At 60.8% G+C, this 23,454-nt stretch overlaps 1 protein-coding gene across 1 annotated transcript in view; it reads right to left on the bottom strand.

The window, feature by feature from the left end:
* Positions 1 to 3,542: 3,542 nt before the first annotated feature.
* The window catches only part of LOC128847420 (uncharacterized), a 46,541-nt gene continuing 26,629 nt past the window's right edge, over positions 3,543 to 23,454 (bottom strand). The window contains exons 24-30 of the mRNA XM_054046805.1: positions 8,657 to 8,854; positions 8,002 to 8,130; positions 6,341 to 6,529; positions 5,369 to 5,542; positions 5,114 to 5,273; positions 4,687 to 4,823; positions 3,543 to 4,594 (exon numbers count right to left, since the gene is read on the bottom strand). Coding sequence (XP_053902780.1) covers positions 4,403 to 4,594; positions 4,687 to 4,823; positions 5,114 to 5,273; positions 5,369 to 5,542; positions 6,341 to 6,529; positions 8,002 to 8,130; positions 8,657 to 8,854 — 1,179 coding nt within the window. The 3' untranslated portion in view covers positions 3,543 to 4,402. The remainder of the gene's footprint in view (positions 4,595 to 4,686; positions 4,824 to 5,113; positions 5,274 to 5,368; positions 5,543 to 6,340; positions 6,530 to 8,001; positions 8,131 to 8,656; positions 8,855 to 23,454) is intronic.

Genomic DNA, 23,454 nt, shown 5'->3' with positions numbered 1-23,454 from the left:
TGGGGAGCGGGAAGGGGCTGGCACGTGTACGTTGGGTTTGGGGTGGTTGGATGTGTTTGGGGGTGATGGGCAGGGGTGGGGCTGGGGTGGGGGATGAGGGGGGGACTGGCCTGGGGGCTCTGACAGCTCGGTGCAGGGTTAGAGGACTGGGGCCAGCTGGGGAGAATGAATCCTTCAGAGAGCAGCACCTCAGCTGTGGCCTTTCCCCCCCGTCACTAACAGGGTCCGAGGGGAGGGAGATCAGACAGTGCGCTGGTTCGGGGGGTTTCTGCACCTTTACCAGTCATGTCCCTTACCCCAGTAAATACAGGGTGTGATGCGTTGCTTGGGGGTTTCATACAGACACTGGCCTGCGGGGGGATAAACCTTAGTGGGTGAAGGCCTGAGTCACACGGGGTTTGCACCAGCATCACTGCTTGGGCTGGGTGGGGGTAGGGCAGGGACATTTTGACTGGGGTAGTTCAGTTGGTGCCTCACCAGGACAGGTTGTGTTGATAGCACGGTACTCACACCGGGCAGGGCATCCCCCACGTGTGCAAGCCGAGCCGTGTTTCACTGCATCCATACAAGGAGCCTTGTCCCACACTGGTTATAGCGGCATGGCTGCAGCAAACACTTGGTGTACACAGGTGTCACAGACTCACAGATCATGCCCACTCTTGGCCCCGTGCGGTCCGTGGGGGGTGCCCCTTTCAGTGCAACAGTCCTTCTTGGGGGTCCACTCTCTCTCGGGTCAGGCCCCTCCACCTCCTGGAGCTGCTCCTCTCTGAGCCCTAGCACGTCTGTCTCTCGCCGTGGGCCCCCTCAGGGAGTCCCCTCGCTCTGGACCCCCGGGGCCTTCACCCCCGAAGGGACGATGCACCCCCCCCTGCCCTGTTCTCTAGCCCGGAGTGACTCTCAGCCAGCATGAAACAGGAGGGTTTATTGAGAGTTGAACACAGCACAGGAAACTCTCAGGGTCTCAGGCCTGGCCTCCCTCAGCCCAGCACATCCCAGTCTCTGCATCCAGGTGGGCTCTGCCTGCTCCCCCTCTCCAGCCCCGAGCCCCCCTGCTTCCCATCTGGGCATCGGATATCACCATCCCCAACAGCTCCTCCCCTGTCCTTTGTTCCCCTCTGGCTGGTTGGTCAGGTCACCGGGGTCCTCTCCCTGCAGCCCATTGTCTTCCCACTGGCCAGAACCGGCTGCCTGCCAAGCTAGGGTTCCCCATCTCCAGGCTGTTTTCCGGGGGTCCTGGCCGCTAGGTGAGGTCACACCTGGTCCTGTGTAAAAACAACCCTCTCCCACCACCTAGTTACACATGTAGCACACAGGGAAACTGAGGCACACACACACTAGTCATGTAAAACATGACAACAATCCCCAGCTTCGTCACGACAGGGTCTGTGCAGGGGAAGGGAAGGAGGTGTGGAAGGGGCTAATCTCCCCTTGGGAGTCTCGCTCAGAGGCTCAGACACAGGCTGTGGGGGGGGCCGGGCCAGGTCCGGCTCCTGAGAACCACCCCCCCCCTTACTGGGGCCCAGTTTAATGGGTGGCAGGTGAGTGGGGATGGGGAACTAGAGCAGGAGCCGCATTTACCAGCCCCCAGGCTCGTGACCCCGACCTAGGCAAGGGGCCGGTGCAGCTGGGAGGGAGCCCTGACAGCGGGGGCTGGGCGTCTCCTTCATCCTCCTGTCAATGCTACTGGGGCTGGTCCCCACCGCCAGGGCGGCACCAGTGCAGCTGCTCTGCTGAGGTGCTTAGCCACCGCACCACCACCTCTGCCGACAGGAGAGCGTCTCCCACCGGAGTCGGTGCTCCACCTCCCTGAGAGCGGACAGGAGCAGCCCTCCCGGTGTCACAACGCTGGCTACACTGGGGGGGAGGTTGGTCGGGGATTACCCCCTGAGCGATGGACAGCCGCGGGGTCCCGTTCCTTCCGCTGCGGTCCCTGGCCCGGGCAGCCGATAGGGAGGGAGTTTGAACCTTGACCCTGGGTAAGCAGAACCACCCCTTCCCTCCTGCACCCTGTGTCCCTGCCCCTTCCCCACCCCACTCAGTGGAACAGATTTGGTTCCATTAACACACATACACCCCCCTCTCCGGCTGAGAATCCCAGAGCCACAGCTTTGTTGGTGGACGATTCATAGACTCTAGGACTGGAAGGGACCTCGAGAGGTCATCGAGTTCAGTCCCCTGCCCGCATGGCAGGACCAAATACTGTCTAGACCATCCCTGATAGACATTTATCTAACCTACTCTTAAATATCTCCAGAGACGGAGATTCCACAACCTCCCTAGGCAATTTGTTCCAGTGTTTAACCACCCTGACAGTTAGGAACTGACCCAGAACTGGTGTAGGACCTGCCCCAAAACACCACCAGGCACCCCACCCCCAACCCCCGTTACAGAGCAACAAGCCCATCCTCCCAGAGCAGGGCTGGTATTAGCGACTGTTCTACAAACACTGCACCCCAAATCTGTCCCTCCCGCTCCCCCCTCCTTCAGCGACCTCACCCAGCACAGGGGGAGCCAGTGCTGGGCTTTGCCGGCTTAATCCACAGAGGTTCAGGTTAGAGCAGGGGGCTGGGAGCCAGGACTCCTGGCTTCTATCCCTGGCTCTGGGACGGGAGTGTGGGGCTAATGGATTATGGGGGGGCAATAACTGGGAGCTGGGACTCCACTAACTTGCTGTCTAATCTTGAAGGACAAATTGCCCCTGATAGTTGTGCCTCAGTTTCCCCCTCTGGAGATAGTGATGTTGACCAGTGGCCCAGGGGAGCTGAGAGATTCCATTCGCCTTGTTAAGTTTTATTTAGCTCAGAGACGGTCAATGTTCCCACAGCCCGGCCATGGTTAACCACCTGTCTCAACCACACCCCCCCCCCCGTGCCCCCAGGCGCTCAGGCCTGTCTGACATTTCAGCATCTGTGACCCAGTGACCCCCTGCCGGCCTGCGGCCCCTCCCCAGGATCAGCTCTGCTCCGCCAGCCTGGGATAGAAACCGGAGTGACCCCAGCCCGGTGCTGACAGACAGCGGCTGCTGTTACTGTGAGACAGACCCACCCGCTCGGAGCCTGGAGCGCCTCCTGCTGGCTCTCCGCAGCCGTGCGCTGGCAGTGCCCGGGCCGAGCCCCAGCCACGCACTGACCCGCAATTCACAGCTCTCCGGGCGGGTCACAGAGCACCAGCCTGACCGGGAGGCCACGTTCTTCGTTAAACACGACTTGTTCCGTGGGGCGTTACAGCCACGGCCTGGTTCCAGCAAGAGCGAACGCTGCAGCACGGGACCAGCGACGGCGTTTCCAGCCAGAGACCGTCACAGACGCCGCTCGGATGTTTCACCTCTTCAATGTATTTTACAAAACACTCTTCTCGCGCTCAGCCAGTCGAACACGCCTGCCCCCCCGGGACTCCCCGCACAGAACCGAAACCAGGGGTTCTCACAAGAAATTTTTTGGTGGCCTTAAGAGTGCGGCCACCAACTCTTGCTGGTGACCAGTCTGACAATTTTTCCTAAAATAGCTAATTAGCTTTAGGAAAAACAAATAAATATGCACATATCCATGTCCAAATCATTGTAATTTATTTATGTAGGGTTTTTTCAGACTCAATAATAAAAATAACGTACAGTTGTCTCTATTCTTTACTGGCCCTAAACAGAATAGAAACAAAATAAGGTGCTTTGCACATTCTTCTCTTTGTTGTTGTTGTTTCTTTTGGTTGTTTTTTTTAGATTTGCTAGCTAGTAAGTTTGCTCCTGTGAAAACTGATATTTGTAGGTTTGTTAATATCACTTTTCACAGCAGACTTACTCAGCCCTGGCTAGCCGGGGCACAAGTTAAGCTTTGAATGGACAGGTGGGTAGGGAGGCAGTGGAGGCCAGGGGCAATGGAGGGCTGGGGAAGGCAGTGTGGGCCATGGGTGATGGGGGAGTTTTGAGCCCCGGGGCGGGCCTGATGCCCCACGGCCAGGGGATGGAGCCCGAACCCCTGACAGCTGGAACCTGAACCCCATGGCCGGAGCCAGCCGTCCAACGCCCTAGGGCAGAAGCCGGAAGCCTGAGCCCCACTGCCCCTGGGAAAGGGGGGAACTCACACTGGCTGCCTGTTCCTCTGGAGATTGTGGTTTCAGAGGGGGGCAGGGCCCAATCCCCATGGGTGGCCCCGTGGAAGGGGTGAATGCTTTGCCACCCCCACCCCCATCACTGCCCAGGAGGTTGTGGCCACAAGACAAACCCCTGGTGGCCGCATGTGGCCACATTTGAGAAACGCTGATCTAAACCCTAACGCAGGCGATAAACCAGTGACCCGACATCAGACGCTAATCAGCTGCTGTCAGTATGTTCCATGTCCCCCTGTGCCGGGGGGAGGAGGGGACGGGCCGTAACGCCGGTGTTGGGCTATTCCCCGGGGCGGGGGGGTTACTCGGCCAGGTCTCTCTGCACCAGTCTGTAGTAGGGCCCCTTGCGCCCCATCAGCTCAGTGTGCGTCCCCTCCTCGGCCACGGCCCCGCCCTCCAGCACCACGATCCTGTCGGCGTTCTCCACCGTCTGCATGCGGTGGGCGATCACCAGCACCGTCCGGCGCCCCCGGCTCAGCACCGACTGGCGGATCTAGGGGGAGGAGCAGAGCCACGATAGGATCCATCCGAGACACTCAGGCCGTCCGGGCTCGGAGTTCGGATCCCACCGCCCCCACCACTCACCGCGCATTCGCTCTCCACATCCAGCGCACTGGTGGCTTCATCCAGGATCAGCACGGCTGGCTGGCGGATCAGTGCCCGGGCGATGGCGATCCGCTGCTTCTGCCCCGCCGAGAGCTGCCCGCCCTTCTCCCCCACGTCTGCAGGGGGTCAGAGAGAGAGAGGGAGGGAGGGGTCAGGACTCCTGGGTTCTCTCCCCAGCTCTGGGAGGGGAGTGGGGCCTAGTGGGTAGAGCAGGGGGGCCTGGGAGCCAGGACTCCTGGGTTCTCTCCCCAGCTCTGGGAGGGGGGGGGGCTGGTGGTTAGAGCAGGGGGGGCTGGGAGCCAGGACTCCTGGGTTCTCTGCCTGGCTCTGGGGGAGAGTGTGGCCTAGTGGTTAGAGCAGGGGACCTTTCCCAGAAGCCCTTGCAGCGTGGGTGGTGGTGACTCACCTGTCTCAAAGCCGCTGTCCAGCTCCACGATGAACCCGGAGGCATGGGCTGCTCTGGCCGCCTTGGTGACCTGCTCCTCCCCGCAGCCCCCCAGCCCGTAGGCGATGTTCTCCCGGATGGAGCCGGAGAAGAGGACGGGCTCCTGCCCCACCAGGGCCACCTGCCGGCGAGAGGGGGCGGCGTTAGGGGCTGAAACCTGCCCAGCTCGTCACACCGAGTGAGCAGCAGCCCAGACCCTGCCCCCGCTGCCCTCACCTGGCGGTGCAGGTACCAGTGCTCGTACTCCCGGAGGGGTGCCCCGTCCAGCAGGATCTCCCCGGCCTGGGGCTCGTAGAACCGCTCCAGCAGCCCCACGCACGTGCTCTTCCCACTGCCGTTCAGCCCCACCAGCGCCGTCACCTCCCCAGGGCGCAGCTCGAAGGACACGGCCTGGAACAGTGGGGAGAGTATCAAAGTGCCTGTCATGTGGGGAGCATGGAGGGCTGGAGATCAGAGGGGCTGTGAGTCGGAGTGATCCCTCCCCGGGGGAAGGGCCAGGAGCCCTAGGGCTATGGGGTGCAGGGCCGGCTTTAGGCCAATTCCACCAATTCCCCCGAATCGGGCCCTGCGCCTAAGAGGGCCCCATGCCCAGTGGCAGGGACGCCCAGAGGGGGGGGCAAGTGGCAGAGAATCCCTTCCCTGGCTAGAGACACCTTTTTGATTTTTACTCACCCGGCGGCGCTCCAGGTCTTTGGTGGCGGGTCCTTCACTCGCTCCGGGTCTTTGGCGGCGGGTCCTTCAGTGCCGCTGAAGACCCGGAGCAAGCAAAGGACCCGCCGCCAAAGACTAGAAGCGTGGCCCGGTGAGTACAAGCCCCACGTGGTTTTTTTATGTTGTTTTTTTTTAGTCATCCCTGCCGGGGCCCCATCGAAACTGTTCAAATCGGGCCCCGCACTTCCTAAAGCCAGCCCTGATGGTGCGGGCCATGAGCCAGGGGGATTCCCTCTTCGAGTGATGGGACAGGACTCAGGAGTCCTGGGACTGAGGGGGCTGTGAGCCAGCGGGATCCCCTCCTGGGGGTGGGGAGGGGGGGATAGGCCAGGAGCCCTGGGGCGGTGCGGGCCTATGAGCTGGAGAATTCCCTCCCGAGGGAAGGCCCAGGAGCCCTGGGGCTGTGAGCTGGGGATAGCGTGTAGCCGGGGGTGGGGTGTAGCCGGGGGTGGGGTGTAGCTGCCTCACTGTAGGTACCTTTAGGACCTGGCGGTCCGGGCGGGAGGGGTAGGAGAAGGAGACGTTGTGAAAGGAGACGTGTCCCTGCAGCGACTCCGGCGCCCGCGTCCCGTCGGTGCGCACGGCCGGCTCCCGGTCCAGGTACTCGAACACCTTCTCCGCCGCCCCCACGTTGCTCAGCAGGTCCCCGTACATGTACACCAGGGTCTGGGGCCGGGGAGAGAGCGAGTCACTTAAAAGTTAGGTCAACCCAGCCAGCTAACAGTCAGGGTGTGAAACACCCCGGCCACTGTAGCTATGGTGACAAAACCCCGGTGCAGACCCAGTTACGCCGAGGGACGGTGGGTTCTGTCAACGTAGCTACCATCGTTCAGAGAGGTGGAGTTCCCACAGCGATGGAGAAACCCCTTCCACCGGCGCAGACTGCGTCTGCACCACGGGGCTACGCTGGATGCCCTACGGTGCCGTAGTTACACTGGCAGTCTCTGTTGTGTAGACATACCCAGAGAAAGGGAGACAGACGGACAGATGAGGCAGGGCTGGATGGATGCATAGAGGAGTGTGTATGGGGCCAGAGTCAGGTGTGTGGAGGGATTGGTGTGTGGAGTGGTAGATGGTGTGATGGGGCGTCCACCCCACACTGGCCAGTAAGGGGTTAATGGAGTCCTAGGGAGGCTGCGCGGAAAGAAGCCAATAGGAGAGGGGCTGTGAGGAGCAGCCAATCAGGGCTGGGCAGGCCCATATAAGAAGAGCTGCAGGGCAGAGCAGGTTCAGTTGCTCCCTGGGGCTTGAGGAGGGAGGCCTGGCTGCCCTGCAGGAGGAAGAACAGTAGCACCTTGGGCAGAGCAGAGCCGGGCAGGATCACGGGTGAGAGCGAGCGAGCTCCTGGCTGACTGCGAAGACTGAGGCCTGGAGATGAAGGCGGAGAAGGTGCAGGGGCTGCAGGGAAGTGGCCCAGGGAGAAGTACTGAGGGGATGCAGCATGTGGGTGCTGTCTACAGGGTCCCTGGGCTGGGACCCGGAGTAGTGGGTGGGCCTGGGTGTCATCCCCACCACTCGCCACTGAGGAAGTGGCCAGACCACAGGTTGCAGTTGCCACTGAGGGAAGTGGCTGGACAGCGGACTGCAGCCCCCCGGAAGGGGGGGCACAGAGTGTGGCACGGCCAGCGGGCCGTGTCCTGGAGAGGACGTCTGCTCCTTGGAATGACACGGGTCCTTGAGCAGAAGTGACGGCGGCGAGACACCACCAGACGGCAGCGCACTGGTGAGCAGAGCTAATCCCTGGGACAGCTGCTAGCGTGGTGAGTCACACCCCCTTCACAATGGAAGGGTGGCTGGGAGTGGGGATGGAAGGAAGGGTGGGTGTGTGGAGGGCTGGGTGGGTGGGTGGGTGGGTGAGCGGAGGGATGAGTGGGTAGAAGGGTGGGTGGGTGGGGCATAGGGAGGGAGAGGTGGAAGGAAGGGTGGGTGGGCGTATGGAGCAATGGGTGGGTAGAAGGGTGGGAGTGGGGAGGGATAGGTGGGTGGGTAGATGGATGGAAGGATGGGTGTGTGGATGGGCATGGGTGGGCGGATAAAAGGGTGGGTGAGTGGAGGGACGGGTGGATGCACAGACAGAGGAGGATGGAATAGTTGCTGTGACCCTACTACGGCCCCGTCCCTGGCGCGGGGCCCCTCACCTGCACGTAGCTGCCCACGTCCCCCTGGTAGAGGATGAAGGAGACCAGGCTGCCCTTGGTCAGGAGCCCGGCGCGGATCTGCTGGTGCCCGCAGTACAGCATCAGCACCTGCACGGCCAGCTGCAGCAGCTGGGGGAAGAGACAGAGTCATGTGGGGAGAAGGAAGGGGGGTGCCCCAAGCCTGAAATCCCCATCCCTCAGCCCCGCCGCTGACTGGCTGCATGCACAGCAGCTCCCCCGGATGCCTGGGTCCCCCTCCCCCCATCCTCAGCTCACCTGTCTGCTTGCAAAATGCCCTGTTCCCCAGCTCATCTCAGACATGAACATGCCTTCCCCGGACGCCTGGGTCCCTTGTTCTCCAGATAATCCACTGCATCAGGAACTGCCATGCCCGGATGCCTGGGTCCCCACTCCCACTGAGTCACAAAGTGCATTCGCTGGACACCCCTGTCCCTGAATAATCTGCTACCATCCCCTGGGGCCTGGGTCCCCTCTCACTGGCTCCCCTGTCAAATCATGTCCATTTTCCCAGGATGCCTGGGTCCTCTCCCCAGCTCCCCCATCAGATCCAGAACTGCCTCCCCCAGACACCTGGGTCTCTTCCCCCGCCCCCAACTGCCTGCCCTGGACGCCTGGGTCCCCCTCCCCGGCTCACCCGGCAAAAGAGCAGGTAGAGCGCCCTCTCCAGGTCACGGCGGTTCTTCAGCCGGTGGGTCTCGGCCAGCGCCGCCTCGTAGCGCCGCGACTCCTCCTCCTCGGTGGCGAAGCTGCGCACGGTCTCGATGGAGGAGACGGACTCGCGCACGACCTCGCCGGAGAGCGCCAGGGAGTCCTGGATCGCCTTCAGCACGGCCTGGGGGGCGCGGGGTCAGAGATGTCACAACCCGCCCAGCGCGTCTGGGGTCCCGCATAGCCCCGGCCAGTGAATCGTCCCCGGGCCCTGGCATCCAGCCCCGTAACCCGCCTGGTGTGGAGCTCTAAGGAGACACTCAAATCTCGATCTGTCCCTGGGTCAGCTGGTCCAGTGGCTAATCCCCTCCCTGGTAAACATCTGCCCCTCGTTTCCAGTCTGAATTCGTCTCACGTCTGCCCCCGGAGGCTGGCTCTCGTTCTGCTTTGTCGGGGAGAACAGAGCCTCTGCTCAGGGCTGGCTCTAGGTTTTTTGCCGCCCCAAGCAAAAGAATTTTGGCTGCCCCCCCTTTTAACAAACCCCAGTGTTAGGAAGAAATTGCATGCATTTGTGGAGAACCTAAAGAATTTGACTGGCATCACATATTGTATAGAAATGCAAAAACCCCATATAAAATTGCCAGCAAGTTAAAGAAGTATGGGCTGGATGAATGGACTGTAAGGTGGATAGAAAGCTGGCTGGATCGTCTGGCTCAACGGATAGTGATCAATGGCTCCATGTCTAGTTGGCAGCCGGTTTCAAGTGGAGTGCCCCAAGGGTCGGTCCTGGGGCCGGTTTTGTTCAATATCTTCATTAATGATCTGGAGGATGGTGTGGACTGCACTCTCAGCAAGTTTGCAGATGACACAACTGGGAGGAGTGGTAGATACGCTGGAGGGTAGGGATCGGATACAGAGGGACCTAGACAAATTAGAGGATTGGGTCAAAAGAAACCTGATGAGGTTCAACAAGGACAAGTGCAGAGTCCTGCACTTAGGACGGAAGAATCCCATGCACTGCTACAGACTAGGGACCGAATGGCTAGGTAGCAGTTCTGCAGAAAAGGGCCTAGGGGTCACAGTGGACGAGAAGCTGGATATGAGTCAGCAGTGTGCCCTTGTTGCCAAGAAGGCTAACGGCATTTTGGGCTGTATAAGTAGGAGCATTTCCAGCAGATTGAGGGATGTGATCATTCCCCTCTATTCGACATTGGTGAGGCCTCATCTGGAGTACTGTGTCCAGTTTTCAGCCCCACACTACAAGAAGGATGTGGAAAAATTGGAAAGAGTCCAGCGGAGGGCAACAAAAATGATTAGGGGGCTGGGGCACATGACTTATGAGGAGAGGCTGAGGGAACTGGGATTGTTTAGTCTGCAGAAGAGAAGAATGAGGGGGGATTTGATAGCTGCTTTCAACTACCTGAAGGGGGGTTCCCAAGAGGATGGATCTAGACTGTTCTCAGTGGTGGCAGATGACAGAACAAGGAGTAATGGTCTCAAGTTGCAGTGGGGGAGGTTTAGGTTGGATATTAGGAAAACTTTTTCACTAACAGGGTGGTGAAGCACTGGAATGGGTTCCCTAGGGAGTTGGTGGAATCTCCTTCCTTAGAGGTTTTTAAGGCCCGGCTTGACAAAGCCCTGGCTGGGATGATTTCGTTGGGGTTGGTCCTGTTTTGAGCAGGGGATTGGACTAGATACCTCCTGAGGTCCCTTCCAACCCTGATATTCTGTGATTCTATGATTCTAAATAAAAATCTGCCATTCTGCCTTCCAATGCTGGTTCTACTCTCTTTGGGTACGTCCAGTCTACCTGCCGATTCGGCGGGTAGTAATCGATCTATCGGGGATCGATATATCGCGTGAGGTTAGCACTTCATTAGCACTTAAGTAACCTCAAAATATCAAAGAGAAATTCAGAAAGTCAAGCGACATGAAACAGTTCTGTTTTAAGCAACCGAGGGTCCTGTGGCACCTTTAAGACTAACAGATGTATTGGAGCATAAGCTTTCGTGGGCGAATGCCCACTTAGTCAGACACAAATTCTGTTTTAGGGTTTTTAGAAAATGGGGTCTGTCACGGAGTATTGGGGGAGTCAGGGCCCTGCACCCCCGGCTTCCTGCGATTCACCATGACTCTCAGCCAGCCAGTAAAGCAGAAGGTTTATTTGGATGACAGGAATACAGTCCAAGACAGGTCTTGCAGGCACAAACCACAGGATACCTCTCAGTTAGGTCCAGCTTGGGGTCCCAGGGCATCCCAGCCCACCCCCCTTTGGGGGGGGGGTCAGAGCCATCTCTGCCTCCCAGCCATCTCTCCAGCCTGCTTCCAGCACTCTGCCTTCAGCGACCCCTCCCACAGCCTTTGTTCAGTTTCCCGGGCCCCGGAGTCACCTGGCCTCCAACCCCTTCCTGGGTTCTCATGTTACAAGCTCAGGTATGTTCCCTCGGGCAGACTCCCATCCTCGCCTGTCAGCATTCATACACCCCAGCAAAAACAGTCCCAGTTTGTCACATCTCTCCCCCCTTCGAGACCGAACTGAGCGGGGTCACTTTAGCCAGTGACCTGGGGAAGTTCGAACCTACCCCCGTTCCCATGGATGCCCCCGCATCCCTCCAGTTCCTTGGTGGGAATTACACCAGGCCCCTCCAGTTTCACGCCCCCCCTTAGGTCGGGGGTGCTTGATGGCACTCGCAGTTCGCACGTGGGAAGGTTTATGCGGCCTGTGCCCTTTTTCCACCCCCATACCTCTGGGGTTCCAACTGGGCTGTGGTCTTCTGAGCATGTAACATGAGAACCCAGGAAGGGGTTGGAGGCCAGGTGACACCTTTGCCCGGGAAACTGAACAAAGGCTGTGGGAGGGGTGGCTGAAGGCAGAGTGCTGGAAGCGGGCTGGAGAGATGGCTGGGAGGCAGAGATGGCTCTGACCCCCCAAAGGGGGGTGGGCTGGGATGCCCTGGGACTCCAAGCTGGACCTAACTGAGGGGGGCCCTGTTGTCTGTGCCTGCAAGACCTGTCTTGGACTGTATTCCTGTCATCCAAATAAACCTTCTGCTTTACTGGCTGGCTGAGCGTCATGGTGAATCGCAGGAAGCCGGGGGTGCAGGGCCCTGAGTTCCCCAATACTCCGTGACAACTGGTGGCAGTGGCGGGATCTACTGCACCCCGTGGACGGCGCTTCCTGCAGTAAGTGACTGGGGAGCAGTAAAACGAAGGGGGATTGACGGGGACCAGGCCTGCTGAAGAGTGAGAGAGAGACGGTTATTACCCCTGGGAGTGTGTGACCAGCGAGAAGGACTTTTGCAGTAACAGGGTCCCCCGGGGGGATCGCAGCAAGTGGTCCCAGGGGCGGAGGAGTCTGCAGCTCGACCCTGGCAGAGAGGTGGTGACCTCGAGAAGGGCTGGCACACTAGGGGTCCCCCTGGGAACTGTGGGGAGCTGTGAGCACACAGGCCGGTGAGTGGCCGGCAGGAAGATGTATGCCAAGCGGCTTAAGAGCGACCTGGTGGAGCTGTGCAAGCAGAGGCGGCTGCGCATTGGGAGGCTCACCAAAGAACAGCTCATTGCCCGGCTGGAGGCGGAAGATTGCGCGAATGAACTGATCCCTGTGTCTCAGGGAAGCAGCCTGGCAAATGCAGCGCAGGCACCAGTGTCTGTCCCAGCTGGGAGTGGTCAGCCGGCTGCTGAGGGTTTCCCGAGACCCCTCCTTCCTATGCCTAGGGGAAGGGTGGGGAGGAGCCCAGCAAATACCGAGGGCGCCGTGACCCCCCCGGCCAGCAGGGGATCCTCCCGGCGAAGCTCGCCGGCCAGCAGAGGATCCTCCCGGCGACGTTCGGCATCCGGGGAGCGGAATTGGCTGGAATGGGAGAAAGAGCTAAAACTGAGAGAGCTGGAGGATCGTGAACAACAGAGACAGCATGAAGAGAGACAGCGTCAGCATGAACGGGAGGAGAAAGAGAGACAGCATCAGCGTGAAGAGAGACAGAGACAGCATGAACGGGAGGAGAATGAGAGACAGCGTCAGCATGACCTGGAACTGGCGAGACTGAGGGGCAGCGAACCCCCGGCTGCGGTGAGTGAGGGAGGACCCAGGACTGCACGGAGCTTTGATAAGTGCATCCTGGCCCCACGCAAGGAGGAGGAGGACATGGATGACTTCCTGGAGGCCTTTGAGACGGCCTGCGAGCTGCACCGGGTTGATCCCGCGGACAGACTCCGGGTCCTTACCCCCTTACTGGACCCCAAAGCCGTGGCATTGTACCGCCAACTGGAAGAGGCAGAGAAAGGGGACTACGAACTATTCAAAAAGGCCCTGCTACGTGAGTTTGGACTGACTCCTGAGATGTACTGGGAAAGGTTCCGGAGTCAGGATAAAACCCCTGAGATCTCATATCTGCAACTAGCCGTCCGCATGGAAGGATACGCCAGCAAGTGGGCTGATGGGGCCCAGACGAAGGAGGACCTGGTCAAACTGCTGGTACTGGAGCAACTGTATGAGCGGTGCCCATCCGACCTGAGGCTGTGGTTGGTGGACAGAAAGCCAGAGAACCCGCGACATGCAGGCCGGCTGGCCGATGAGTTTGTAAAGAGCCGGTCAGGAGATAACAGGGAGGAGCTCCAAAGGAACAGTCCCACCACAACGCAGAGAGAGAGTCACCATGGGACCTCCCCGTGGAAAAATACAGAAAAACCCCATCAGAGGGGAACATCCGGCATCAGGACCATCCGACCCACTCAAGGGGACCCATGGGACTTGGGCTGCTACCACTGTGGCCAAAAAGGCCACATACGGGCCCAGTGCCCCAGGCTCAGGGACAGACTGAGCAGACCGAACCCACAGAGGGTTGACTGGGTAGAGACCCAGCCCGGCGAAAGGCAGCATTCCCAGGGAAGGGGGGCTGGCAGAGTACCACCTGCTAAGGAGGGAGGAGAGCTCCAGGCCAGCTCCTCTAGGGGGCTGGATGCTCCAGACTCAGGGTTTTTGGTTTATACGGTGGGCGCGGGGCTGTCCCTCCGGAGAGAGTACCTTGTTCCCCTGGAGGTGGATGGGAGGAAGGTCAATGGATACTGGGATACGGGCGCAGAGGTGACGCTGGCCCGGCCTGAGGTGGTGGCCCCAGATCAGGTGGTGCCCAACACCTACCTGACCCTGACGGGGGTGGGCGGAACACCAGTCAAAGTGCCCGTGGCAAGGGTACACCTGAAGTGGGGAGCCAAGGAGGGCCCCAAGGATGTGGGGGTACACCCGTATTTGCCCACTGAGGTATTGATGGGGGGGGAGACCTGGAGAGCTGGCCAAGCAACCCCCAAAGGGCACTGGTTGTGACTGTGACGAACTGGGCCTGTTCTCACTGTGGTCTGTGAATGCTGACAGGGGAGTGTGCTGGGATAGTCTGCATTGCAGGGTGGGATCTGCCCGAGGGCGCATACCTGAGTGTGTAACACGAGAGCCCAGGAAGGGGTTGAAGACCAGGTGACTCCTTAGCCGGGAAACTGAACAAAGGCTGTGGGAGGGGTCGCTAAAGGCAGAGGGCTGGAAGCAGGCTGGAAGGAGGCTGGAGAGATGGCTGGGAGGCAGAGATGGCTCTGACCCCCCAAAGGGGGGTGGGCTGGCATGCCCTGGGACCCCAAGCTGGACCTAACTGAGGGGGGCCCTGTTGTCTGTGCCTGCAAGACCTGTCTTGGACTGTATTCCTGTCATCCAAATAAACCTTCTGCTTTACTGGCTGGCTGAGAGTCATGGTGAATCGCAGGAAGCCGGGGGTGCAGGGCCCTGAGTCCCCCAATACTCCGTGACAACTGGTGGCAGCGGTGGGATCTACTGCACCCCGTGGACGGCGCTTCCTGCAGTAAGTGACTGGGGAGCAGTAAAACGAAGGGGGATTGACGGGGACCAGGCCGGCTGAAGAGTGGGAGAGAGACGGTTATTACCCCTGGGAGTGTGTGACCAGCGAGAAGGACTTTTGCAGTAACAGGGTCCCCCGGGGGGATCACAGCGAGTGGTCCCAGGGGCGGAGGAGTCTGCAGCTCAACCCTGGCAGAGAGGCGGTGACCTCGAGAAGGGCTGGCACACTAGGGGCCCCCCTGGGAACTGTGGGGAGCTGTGAGCACACAGGCCGGTGAGTGGCCAGCAGGAAGATGTATGCCAAGCGGCTTAAGAGCGACCTGGTGGAGCTGTGCAAGCAGAGGCGGCTGCGCATTGGGAGGCTCACTAAAGAACAGCTCATTGCCCAGCTGGAGGCGGAAGATCGTGCGAATGAACTGATCCCTGTGTCTCAGGGAAGCAGCCTGGCAGATGCAGCGCAGGCACCAGTGTCTGTCCCAGCTGGGAGTGGTCAGCCGGCTGCTGAGGGCTTCCCGAGACCCCTCCTTCCTATGCCTAGGGGAAGGGTGGGGAGGAGCCCAGCAAATACCGAAGGCGCCGTGACCCCCCCGGTCAGCAGGGGGTCCCCCCGGCAAAGCCCGCCGGCCAGCAGAGGATCCTCCCGGCGACGTTCGGCATCCGGGGAGCGGAATTGGCTGGAATGGGAGAAAGAGCTAAAACTGAGAGAGCTGGAGGATCGTGAACGACAGAGACAGCATGAACGGGAGGAGAAAGAGAGACAGCATCAGCGTGAAGAGAGACAGAGACAGCATGAACGGGAGGAGAAAGAGAGACAGAGACAGGAGAATGAGAGACAGCGTCAGCATGACCTGAAACTGGCGAGATTGAAGGGCAGCGAACCCCCGGCTGCGGTGAGTGAGGGGGGACCCGGGACTGCACGGAGCTTTGATAAGTGCATCATGGCCCCATACAAGGAGGGGGAGGACATGGATGACTTCCTGGAGGCCTTTGAGACGGCCTGCGAGCTGCACCGGGTGGGTCCCGCGGACAGACTCCGGGTCCTTACCCCCTTACTGGACCCCAAAGCCGTGGCATTGTACCGCCAACTGGAAGAGGCAGAGAAAGGGGACTACGAACTATTCAAAAGGGCCCTGCTACGAGAGTTTGGGCTGACTCCTGAGATGTACCGGGAAAGGTTCCGGAGTCAAGATAAAACCCCTGAGATCTCATATCTGCAACTAGCCGCCCGCATGGAAAGATACGCCAGCAAGTGGGCTGGTGGGGCCCAGACGAAGGAGGACCTGATTAAACTGCTGGTACTGGAGCAACTGTATGAGCGGTGCCCATCCGACCTGAGGCTGTGGTTGGTGGACAGAAAGCCAGAGAACCCGCGACACGCCGGGCAGCTGGCTGATGAGTTTGTAAAGAGCCGGTCAGGGGGTGGCAGGGAGGAGCCCCAAAGGAACAGGCCCGCCGCGATGCAGAGAGAGAGTCACCCTGGGACCTCCCAAAGGGGGAATATGGGGAATCCCCTCCCACGGGGAAGGCCCAGCGTCAGGGACAACCGACCGGCTCGAGGGGACCCACGGGACCTGAGCTGCTATTACTGCGGCCGAAGAGGCCACGTTCGGGCCCAGTGCCCCAAGCTCAAGGACAGACTGAGCAGACCGAACCCGCACCGGGTTAACTTGGTAGAGGCCCAGACGGACGAGGGGCAGGCTTCCCACGCAAGAGGGGCTGGCAGCTTATCAACTGCTCAAGAGAGAGAAGGGCCCCAGGCCAGCTTCTCTGGGGGACCAGATACTCCGGATTCAAAGTTCTCCGTTTACAGGGTTGGCGCGGGGCTGTCCCTGCGGAGCGAGTGCCTTGTTCCCCTGGAGGTGGATGGGAAGGAAGTTTATGGTTACTGGGACACGGGCGCAGAGGTGACACTGGCCCGGCCCGAGGTGGTGGCCCCAGATCGGGTGGTGCCCAACACCTTCCTGACCCTGACCGGGGTGGGCGGGACCCCATTCAAGGTTCCCGTAGCGAGGGTACACCTGAAATGGGGGGCCAAGGAGGGCCCCAAGGACGTGGGAGTGCACCACCATTTGCCCACTGAGGTGTTGATGGGGGGGGACCTAGAGGACTGGCCCAGCAGCCCCCAGACCGCCTTAGTTGTGACCCGCGGTCAGAGCCGGCGAGGGGCACTGCGCCCTGGCCTTGGGGGGGGGTGCCTTGCCTGAGGCGCGGGACCCTAACCTGGTGGGGAGGGAACGCCCAGGGACGCGGCTCAGGGAGGCTGCAGCTTCGGACCCAGCGGGCGAGAAAGAGCAGGTGGCCATCCCTGTCCCAGCTGCTGAGTTCCAGGCCGAGTTACAGAGAGATCCCTCCTTGCGGAAGATAAGGGACCTGGCCGACCTCAATGCGGTACAGACCATGGGACGAGGTGGCCGGAAAAGATTCCTGTGGGAGAAGGGCTTCCTGTACCGAGAATGGGCTCCCCCAGGGAAAATGGAGTCAGGGGGGATCAGGAGGCAGCTGGTGGTACCCCAGAAGTATCGCCGCCAGCTGCTGTGCCGGGCCCATGACATTCCCCTCTCAGGGCACCAGGGAACCTGGCGTACCCAGCAGAGGCTGCTACGGAGCTTTTACTGGCCTGGGGTCTTTGTTACTGTCCGACAGTACTGCAGATCCTGTGACCCCTGTCAGAGGGGGAGGAAGGCCTGGGACAAGGGGAAAACAGCTTTAGGACCCTTGCCCAGCATAGAGGAGCCTTTTCGGAGGGTGGCCAAGGTAAAAAGGGCGGCTCTAAACCAAGAGAGCCCAAAACACAGACCTCCAGACTGGAGCGCTGGGAGAAGACCACAGCCCAGTTGGAGCCCCAGAGGTATGGGGGTGGGGAAAGGGCACAGGCCGCATAAACCTTCCCACATGCGAACTGCGAGTGCCATCAAGCACCCCCAACCTAAGGGGGAGCGTGAAACTGGAGGGGCCTGGTGTAATTCTCACCAAGGAATGGGAGGGATGCGGGGGCATCCATGGGAACGGGGGTAGGTTCGAACTTCCCCGGGTCACTGGCTAAAGTGACCCTGCTCAGTTCGGTCTCGAAGGGGGGAGAGATGTGACGAACTGGGCCTGTTCTCACTGTGGTCTGTGAATGCTGACAGGGGAGTGTGCTGGGATAGTCTGCATTGCAGGGTGGGATCTGCCCGAGGGCGCCCGAGGGCGCATACCTGAGTGTGTAACACGAGAGCCCAGGAAGGGGTTGAAGACCAGGTGACTCCTTAGCCGGGAAAATGAACAAAGGCTGTGGGAGGGGTCGCTAAAGGCAGAGGGCTGGAAGCAGGCTGGAAGGAGGCTGGAGAGATGGCTGGGAGGCAGAGATGGCTCTGACCCCCCAAAGGGGGGTGGGCTGGCATGCCCTGGGACCCCAAGCTGGACCTAACTGAGGGGGGCCCTGTTGTCTGTGCCTGCAAGACCTGTCTTGGACTGTATTCCTGTCATCCAAATAAACCTTCTGCTTTACTGGCTGGCTGAGAGTCATGGTGAATCGCAGGAAGCCGGGGGTGCAGGGCCCTGAGTCCCCCAATACTCCGTGACACAAGGGTACACCTGAAGTGGGGAGCCAAGGAGGGCCCCAAGGATGTGGGGGTACACCCGTATTTGCCCACTGAGGTATTGATGGGGGGGGGACCTGGAGAGCTGGCCAAGCAACCCCCAAAGGGCACTGGTTGTGACCCGCAGTCAGAGCCGGCGAGGGGCACTGCGCCCTGGCCTTGGGGGGGGGGTGCCTTGCCTGAGGCGCAGGACCCTAACCTGGTGGGGAGGGAACGCTCAAGGACACGGCTCAGGGAGGCTGCAGCTTCAGACCCAGCGGGCGAGAAAGAGCAGGTGGCCATCCCTGTCCCAGCTGCTGAGTTCCAGGCCGAGTTACAGAGAGACCCCTCCTTGCGGAAGATAAGGGACCTGGCCGACCTCAGTGCGGTACAGACCATGGGACGAGGTGGCCGGAAAAGGTTCCTGTGGGAGAAGGGGTTCCTGTACCGAGAATGGACTCCCCCAGGGAAAATGGAGTCAGGGGGGATCAGGAGGCAGCTGGTGGTACCCCAGAAGTATCGCCGCCAGCTGCTGTGCCGGGCCCATGACATTCCCCTCTCAGGGCACCAGGGAACCTGGTGTACCCAGCAGAGGCTGCTACGGAGCTTTTACTGGCCTGGGGTCTTTGTTACTGTCCGACAGTACTGCGGATCCTGTGACCCCTGCCAGAGGGGGAGGAAGGCCTGGGACAAGGGGAAAACAGCTTTAGGACCCTTGCCCAGCATAAAGGATCCTTTCCGGAGGGTGGCCAAGGTTAAAAGGGCGGCTCTAAACCAAGAGAGCCCAAAGCACAGACCTCCAGACTGGAGCGCTGGGAGAAGACCACAGCCCAGTTGGAACCCCAGAGGTATGGGGGTGGGAAAAGGGCACAGGCCGCATAAACCTTCCCACGTGCGAACTGCGAGTGCCATCAAGCACCCCCGACCTAAGGGGGGGTGTGAAACTGGAGGGGCCTGGTGTAATTCTCACCAAGGAATGGGAGGGATGCGGGGGCATCCATGGGAACGGGGGTAGGTTCGAACTTCCCCGGGTCACTGGTAAAGTGACCCTGCTCAGTTCGGTCTCGAAGGGGGGAGATGTGACGAACTGGGACTGTTCTTACTGTGGTGTGTGAATGCTGACAGGGGAGTGTGGCTGGGATAGTCTGCATTGGAGGATGGGAGTCTGCCCGAGGGCGAATACCTGAGTGTGTAACATGAGAACCCAGGAAGGGGTTGGAGGCCAGGTGACACCTTCGCGCGGGAAACTGAACAAAGTGAAGTGGGCTGTAGTCCACGAAAGCTTATGCTCTAATAAATTTGTTAGTCTCTAAGGTGCCACAAGTACTCCTGTTCTTCTTTTTGCGGATACACACTAACACGGCTGCTACTCTGAAACCTGAACAAAGGCTGTGGGAGGGGTCGCTGAAGGCAGAGTGCTGGAAGCAGGCTGGAGAGATGGCTGGGAGGCAGACAGGACTCTGACCTCCCAAAGTGGGGGGCTGGGATGCCCTGGGACCCCAAGCTGGACCTAACTGAGGGGGGCTCTGTGGTCTGTGCCTGCAAGACCTGTCTTGGACTGTATTCCTGTCATCCAAATAAACCTTCTGCTTTACTGGCTGGCTGAGAGTCGCAGTGAATCGCAGGAAGCCGGGGGTGCAGGGCCCTGACTCCCCCAATACTCTGTGACAGGGGGGTACAAGGGCTGAGAGGGGCAGGCGCTGACAGCTAATTTCCCAGCCCCGTGCAGGCAGAGCCGAGAGGACGGACACTGACCCCGCAGGTGCCTGAGTCGCGGGGGTTCCCCAGCTGGGGCAGTATGCCCCGCTCAGAGCCGGGCTCTGCCTCTCCCCGCCCAGGGCAGGCAGCGCAGGGCTGAGGTGGGGGAGGTGCGCCGCGGGCGGGGTCCGGGGGCAGGAGGGGGCATCAGCTCCCTGGCAGCTCGGGCTCCCCAGCCACTCGCCCTGTCAGCGCGCGAGCCGGGATCCGCGCCCCCTGCCCAGCCCGGCGGCGCCCTGCACAGCCCCCTCGGGCGGGGAAACGCCGCGCCGCCCTGGGGAGACTCAGAGCAGCAGCGGTTGTGGCAGCAGGACCCCTCCCCCCTCCCTGCATCCTGGGCCCTGCTTCCCTCCCTCTCTCCCTCCCCGGCTCCTCACACACTCCGGGAGCCCCTCTCGCCGCTGCAGCCCGGGCTCGGCTCCAGGGAACGATGCTCTGGCTCTCCAGCGGCAGGGCTCTGGCCAGGGCCGGCTCCCGGCTTTTTGCTGCCCCAAGCAAAAAAAAAAGGGGGGCTGGAGTGCCGCCCCTTGGAAAGTGCTGCCCCAAGCACATGCTTGGAGTGCTGGTGCCTAGAGCCGGCCCTGCCTCTGCTCCCAGAAATCTGCTCCCCGGGTGGGTCTTCACAGACTGGGATCGTTACCCCTGATCCTTCCCCTGGATCAACTACGTAACTGGAGCAGGAGCGTAGCTGGGGGGTGCAGGGGAAGCAGCTGCTTCCCCTCAGCACATTTTCCAAAAGCGGCGCCTTAGTTAGGGGTTACCATGGCGCCAGCGGGCGGGGCCCACGCTCTGCTCTGAAGCTTGGCCTGCCCGGCCGGCGCTGAGATCCCAGGCAAGGGGGGGGCAGCACGGCCGGAGGAGCGAGGGGGGGCGCAGCATGGCACGACCGGAGGAGCCATGGGGGGGGAGCGGCACGGCCGGAGGAGCCAGGGGGGGCGCAGCATGGCACGGCCGGAGGAGCCATGGGGGGGGAGCGGCACGGCCGGAGGAGCCAGGGGGGGCGCAGCATGGCAGCCCGCAGAGTGGCCGGAGGAGCCATAGGGAGGGGGGGGCGCGGCGTGGCCGGAGGAGCGAGGGTGTCCTCGGGCGAGGAAGGGGAAGGAGACAGGCGAACGGAACTGGCGGCTCTCGCTGCTCCGGGGTGCGTGAGGGGAAGCGGGCGGGCCCCGGGGAAGAGCAGAGGCGTGCGGGGATGTCAGCCTAAGCGGGAGCCTCTGGCTCTTTGCCACCTGGCCTGAGCCGGGCAAGCGGTGGATGAGTTCGGGGCGGCCTGCGCTCAGCCTGGAGCGCAGAGACTCCCCCAAACTGCCCCGCTGCCCAAGGGGCTCGGACCCGCCAGAGCTGCGTTCCCGGCCAGCCGTGAGGGGTCAGAATCCCTGGGCAGAGCCGGGCCCTGTAACCCCGATCTAGGCTGTAACCCCCTGTTCCCTGCACACACACGGGGCTGGAACTGGGGGGGGGCTGCCGCACCCCAGCCTTGAAGGGGGGGGCACAGCATGGCCGCAGCGCGGCCGGAGGAGCCAGCCAAGGCGGGGGGCACAGAGCAGTCAGAGGAGGAGCCGGGGGCGTGGCCAGAGGAGGAGCCAGGGGGCGTGGCCAGAGGAGGAGCCAAGGGGGGCGCCTTTTTTATGTTTGCTCCCCCTGCACTGAGAACCTGGCTACAGCACTGAGCTGGAGCCCAGGTTTGGAGGTCAGGTGTCGCTGCACCCAGCCTTGCAAGGCCTGATTGATTTAGGAGCCTAGTATTATTTTCAAAAGGGGGTTGGGCACACGTGACGAACTGGGACTGTACTTACTGTGGTCTGTGAATGCTGACAGGGGAGTGTGGCTGGGTGTTGCGGATTGTGGGGGAGTTAGGGCCCTGCACCCCTCTTCCCGAGATTCACTGTGACTCTCAGCCAGCCAGTAAAGCAGAAGGTTTATTTAAGGACAGGAACACAGTCTCAAGCAGAGCGTGTAGGTACGACCGGACCCCCTCAATTAGGTCCCTCTGGGGGGCTCAGGGAGCTTAGACCCCAGCTTGGGGTTCCCTGCGTTGCACCACCCAGCCCCAACCGAAACTAAACTCTCAGCCCCTCCCGCTGCTCCTCTCCTTTGTTCAGTCTCCCGGGCAGAAGGTGTTAATTCTCCCCACCCCCGTTCCTGGCTCAGGTTACAGCTCAGGTAGCTTCCTTCAAGGGAAGTCCCACATCCCCATTGCAACCCCCCTGCAACATTCCCAGGTCAAATCTGCCCTGCTCCGTCACATCTCTCCCCCCTTCGAGACTGAACTGAGCGAGGTCACTCTGACCAGTGACCTGGGGAAGTTCAGGGCTCCCTCTCCGGGACAACGCGTCCGCTATCAGGTTGTCACGTCCCTTCACATGGACCACGTCCATGTCATAATCCTGCAGGAGCAGGCTCCATCTCAGGAGCTTGGCGTTGGCTCCTTTCATCTGGTGCAGCCAGGTCAGGGGAGAGTGGTCGGTGTGCACGGTGAAGTGACGCCCAAAGAGATATGGCTCTAGTTTCTTGAGGGCCCACACCATGGCCAGGCATTCCTTCTCGATGGCCGCGTAGTTCTGCTCCCGGGGTAGCAACTTCTTGCTCAGGTACACGATGGGGTGTCTCTCCCCCTTTTCATCCTCCTGCATTAACACCGCCCCCAGTCCTGTGTCTGAGGCGTCGGTGAACACCATAAAGGGCTTGTCAAAGTCTGGGTTTGCCAGAACTGGGCCACTGACCAGAGCCTCCTTCAGCGCCCGGAGAGCCTCCTGGCACTCCTCGGTCCAGACCACTTTGTCTGGCTTCCCCTTCTTGCACAGCTCAGTGATGGGGGCGGCTATGGCGCTAAAGTGGGGCACGAACCTCCGATAGTACCCTGCCATCCCAATAAAGGCTTGGACCTGCTTTTTGGTTTGAGGAGCGGGCCAGTCTCTGATCACCTCCACTTTGGCTGGTTCCGGCTTTAGGCAGCCACTTCCCACCCGGTGGCCTAGGTAGGATACCTCAGCCATCCCCACCTTGCACTTCTCCGGTTTTACGGTCAGCCCAGCCTTCTGGAGTCGGTCCAGCACTTGTCTAACCTGGGATATGTGGTCCTCCCAGGTCTGGCTAAAGACACAGATGTCATCGATATACGCCACGGCAAAACTCTCCATCCCCCTCAGTAGCTGATCCACCAGGCGCTGGAAGGTGGCCGGCGCTCCCTTGAGGCCGAAGGGCAGGGTCAGGAACTCATAGAGCCCCAGAGGGGTGACAAAGGCCGATTTCAGCCTGGCATCTGCATCCAGCGGCACTTGCCAATAGCCCTTTGTAAGATCCATGGTGGTAAGGTACCGAGCACCTCCCAGCTTGTCTAGGAGCTCGTCCGGCCTGGGCATGGGGTAGGCATCGGCTACAGTGATGGCATTGAGCTTCCGATAGTCCACACAGAACCGGATCGACCCGTCCTTTTTGGGGACCAGCACCACCGGCGAGGCCCAAGGGCTGGAAGACGGCTGGATCACCCCCAAAGCCAGCATGTCATTGACCTCTCTTTCCAGGTCCTGAGCAGTTTTCCCTGTGGCTCGGAAGGGGGAGCATTTTATAGGCGGGTGCGATCCTGTCTGCACCCGGTGGACAGTCAGATTAGTGCGTCCAGGCTGG

This window comes from Malaclemys terrapin, chromosome 13 (genome assembly GCF_027887155.1).
Source record: "Malaclemys terrapin pileata isolate rMalTer1 chromosome 13, rMalTer1.hap1, whole genome shotgun sequence".
Classification (NCBI taxonomy): Eukaryota; Metazoa; Chordata; order Testudines; family Emydidae; genus Malaclemys; species Malaclemys terrapin.
Note: the sequence above shows the minus strand (reverse complement) of the source record. Positions and strands in the feature narration are given on the sequence as shown.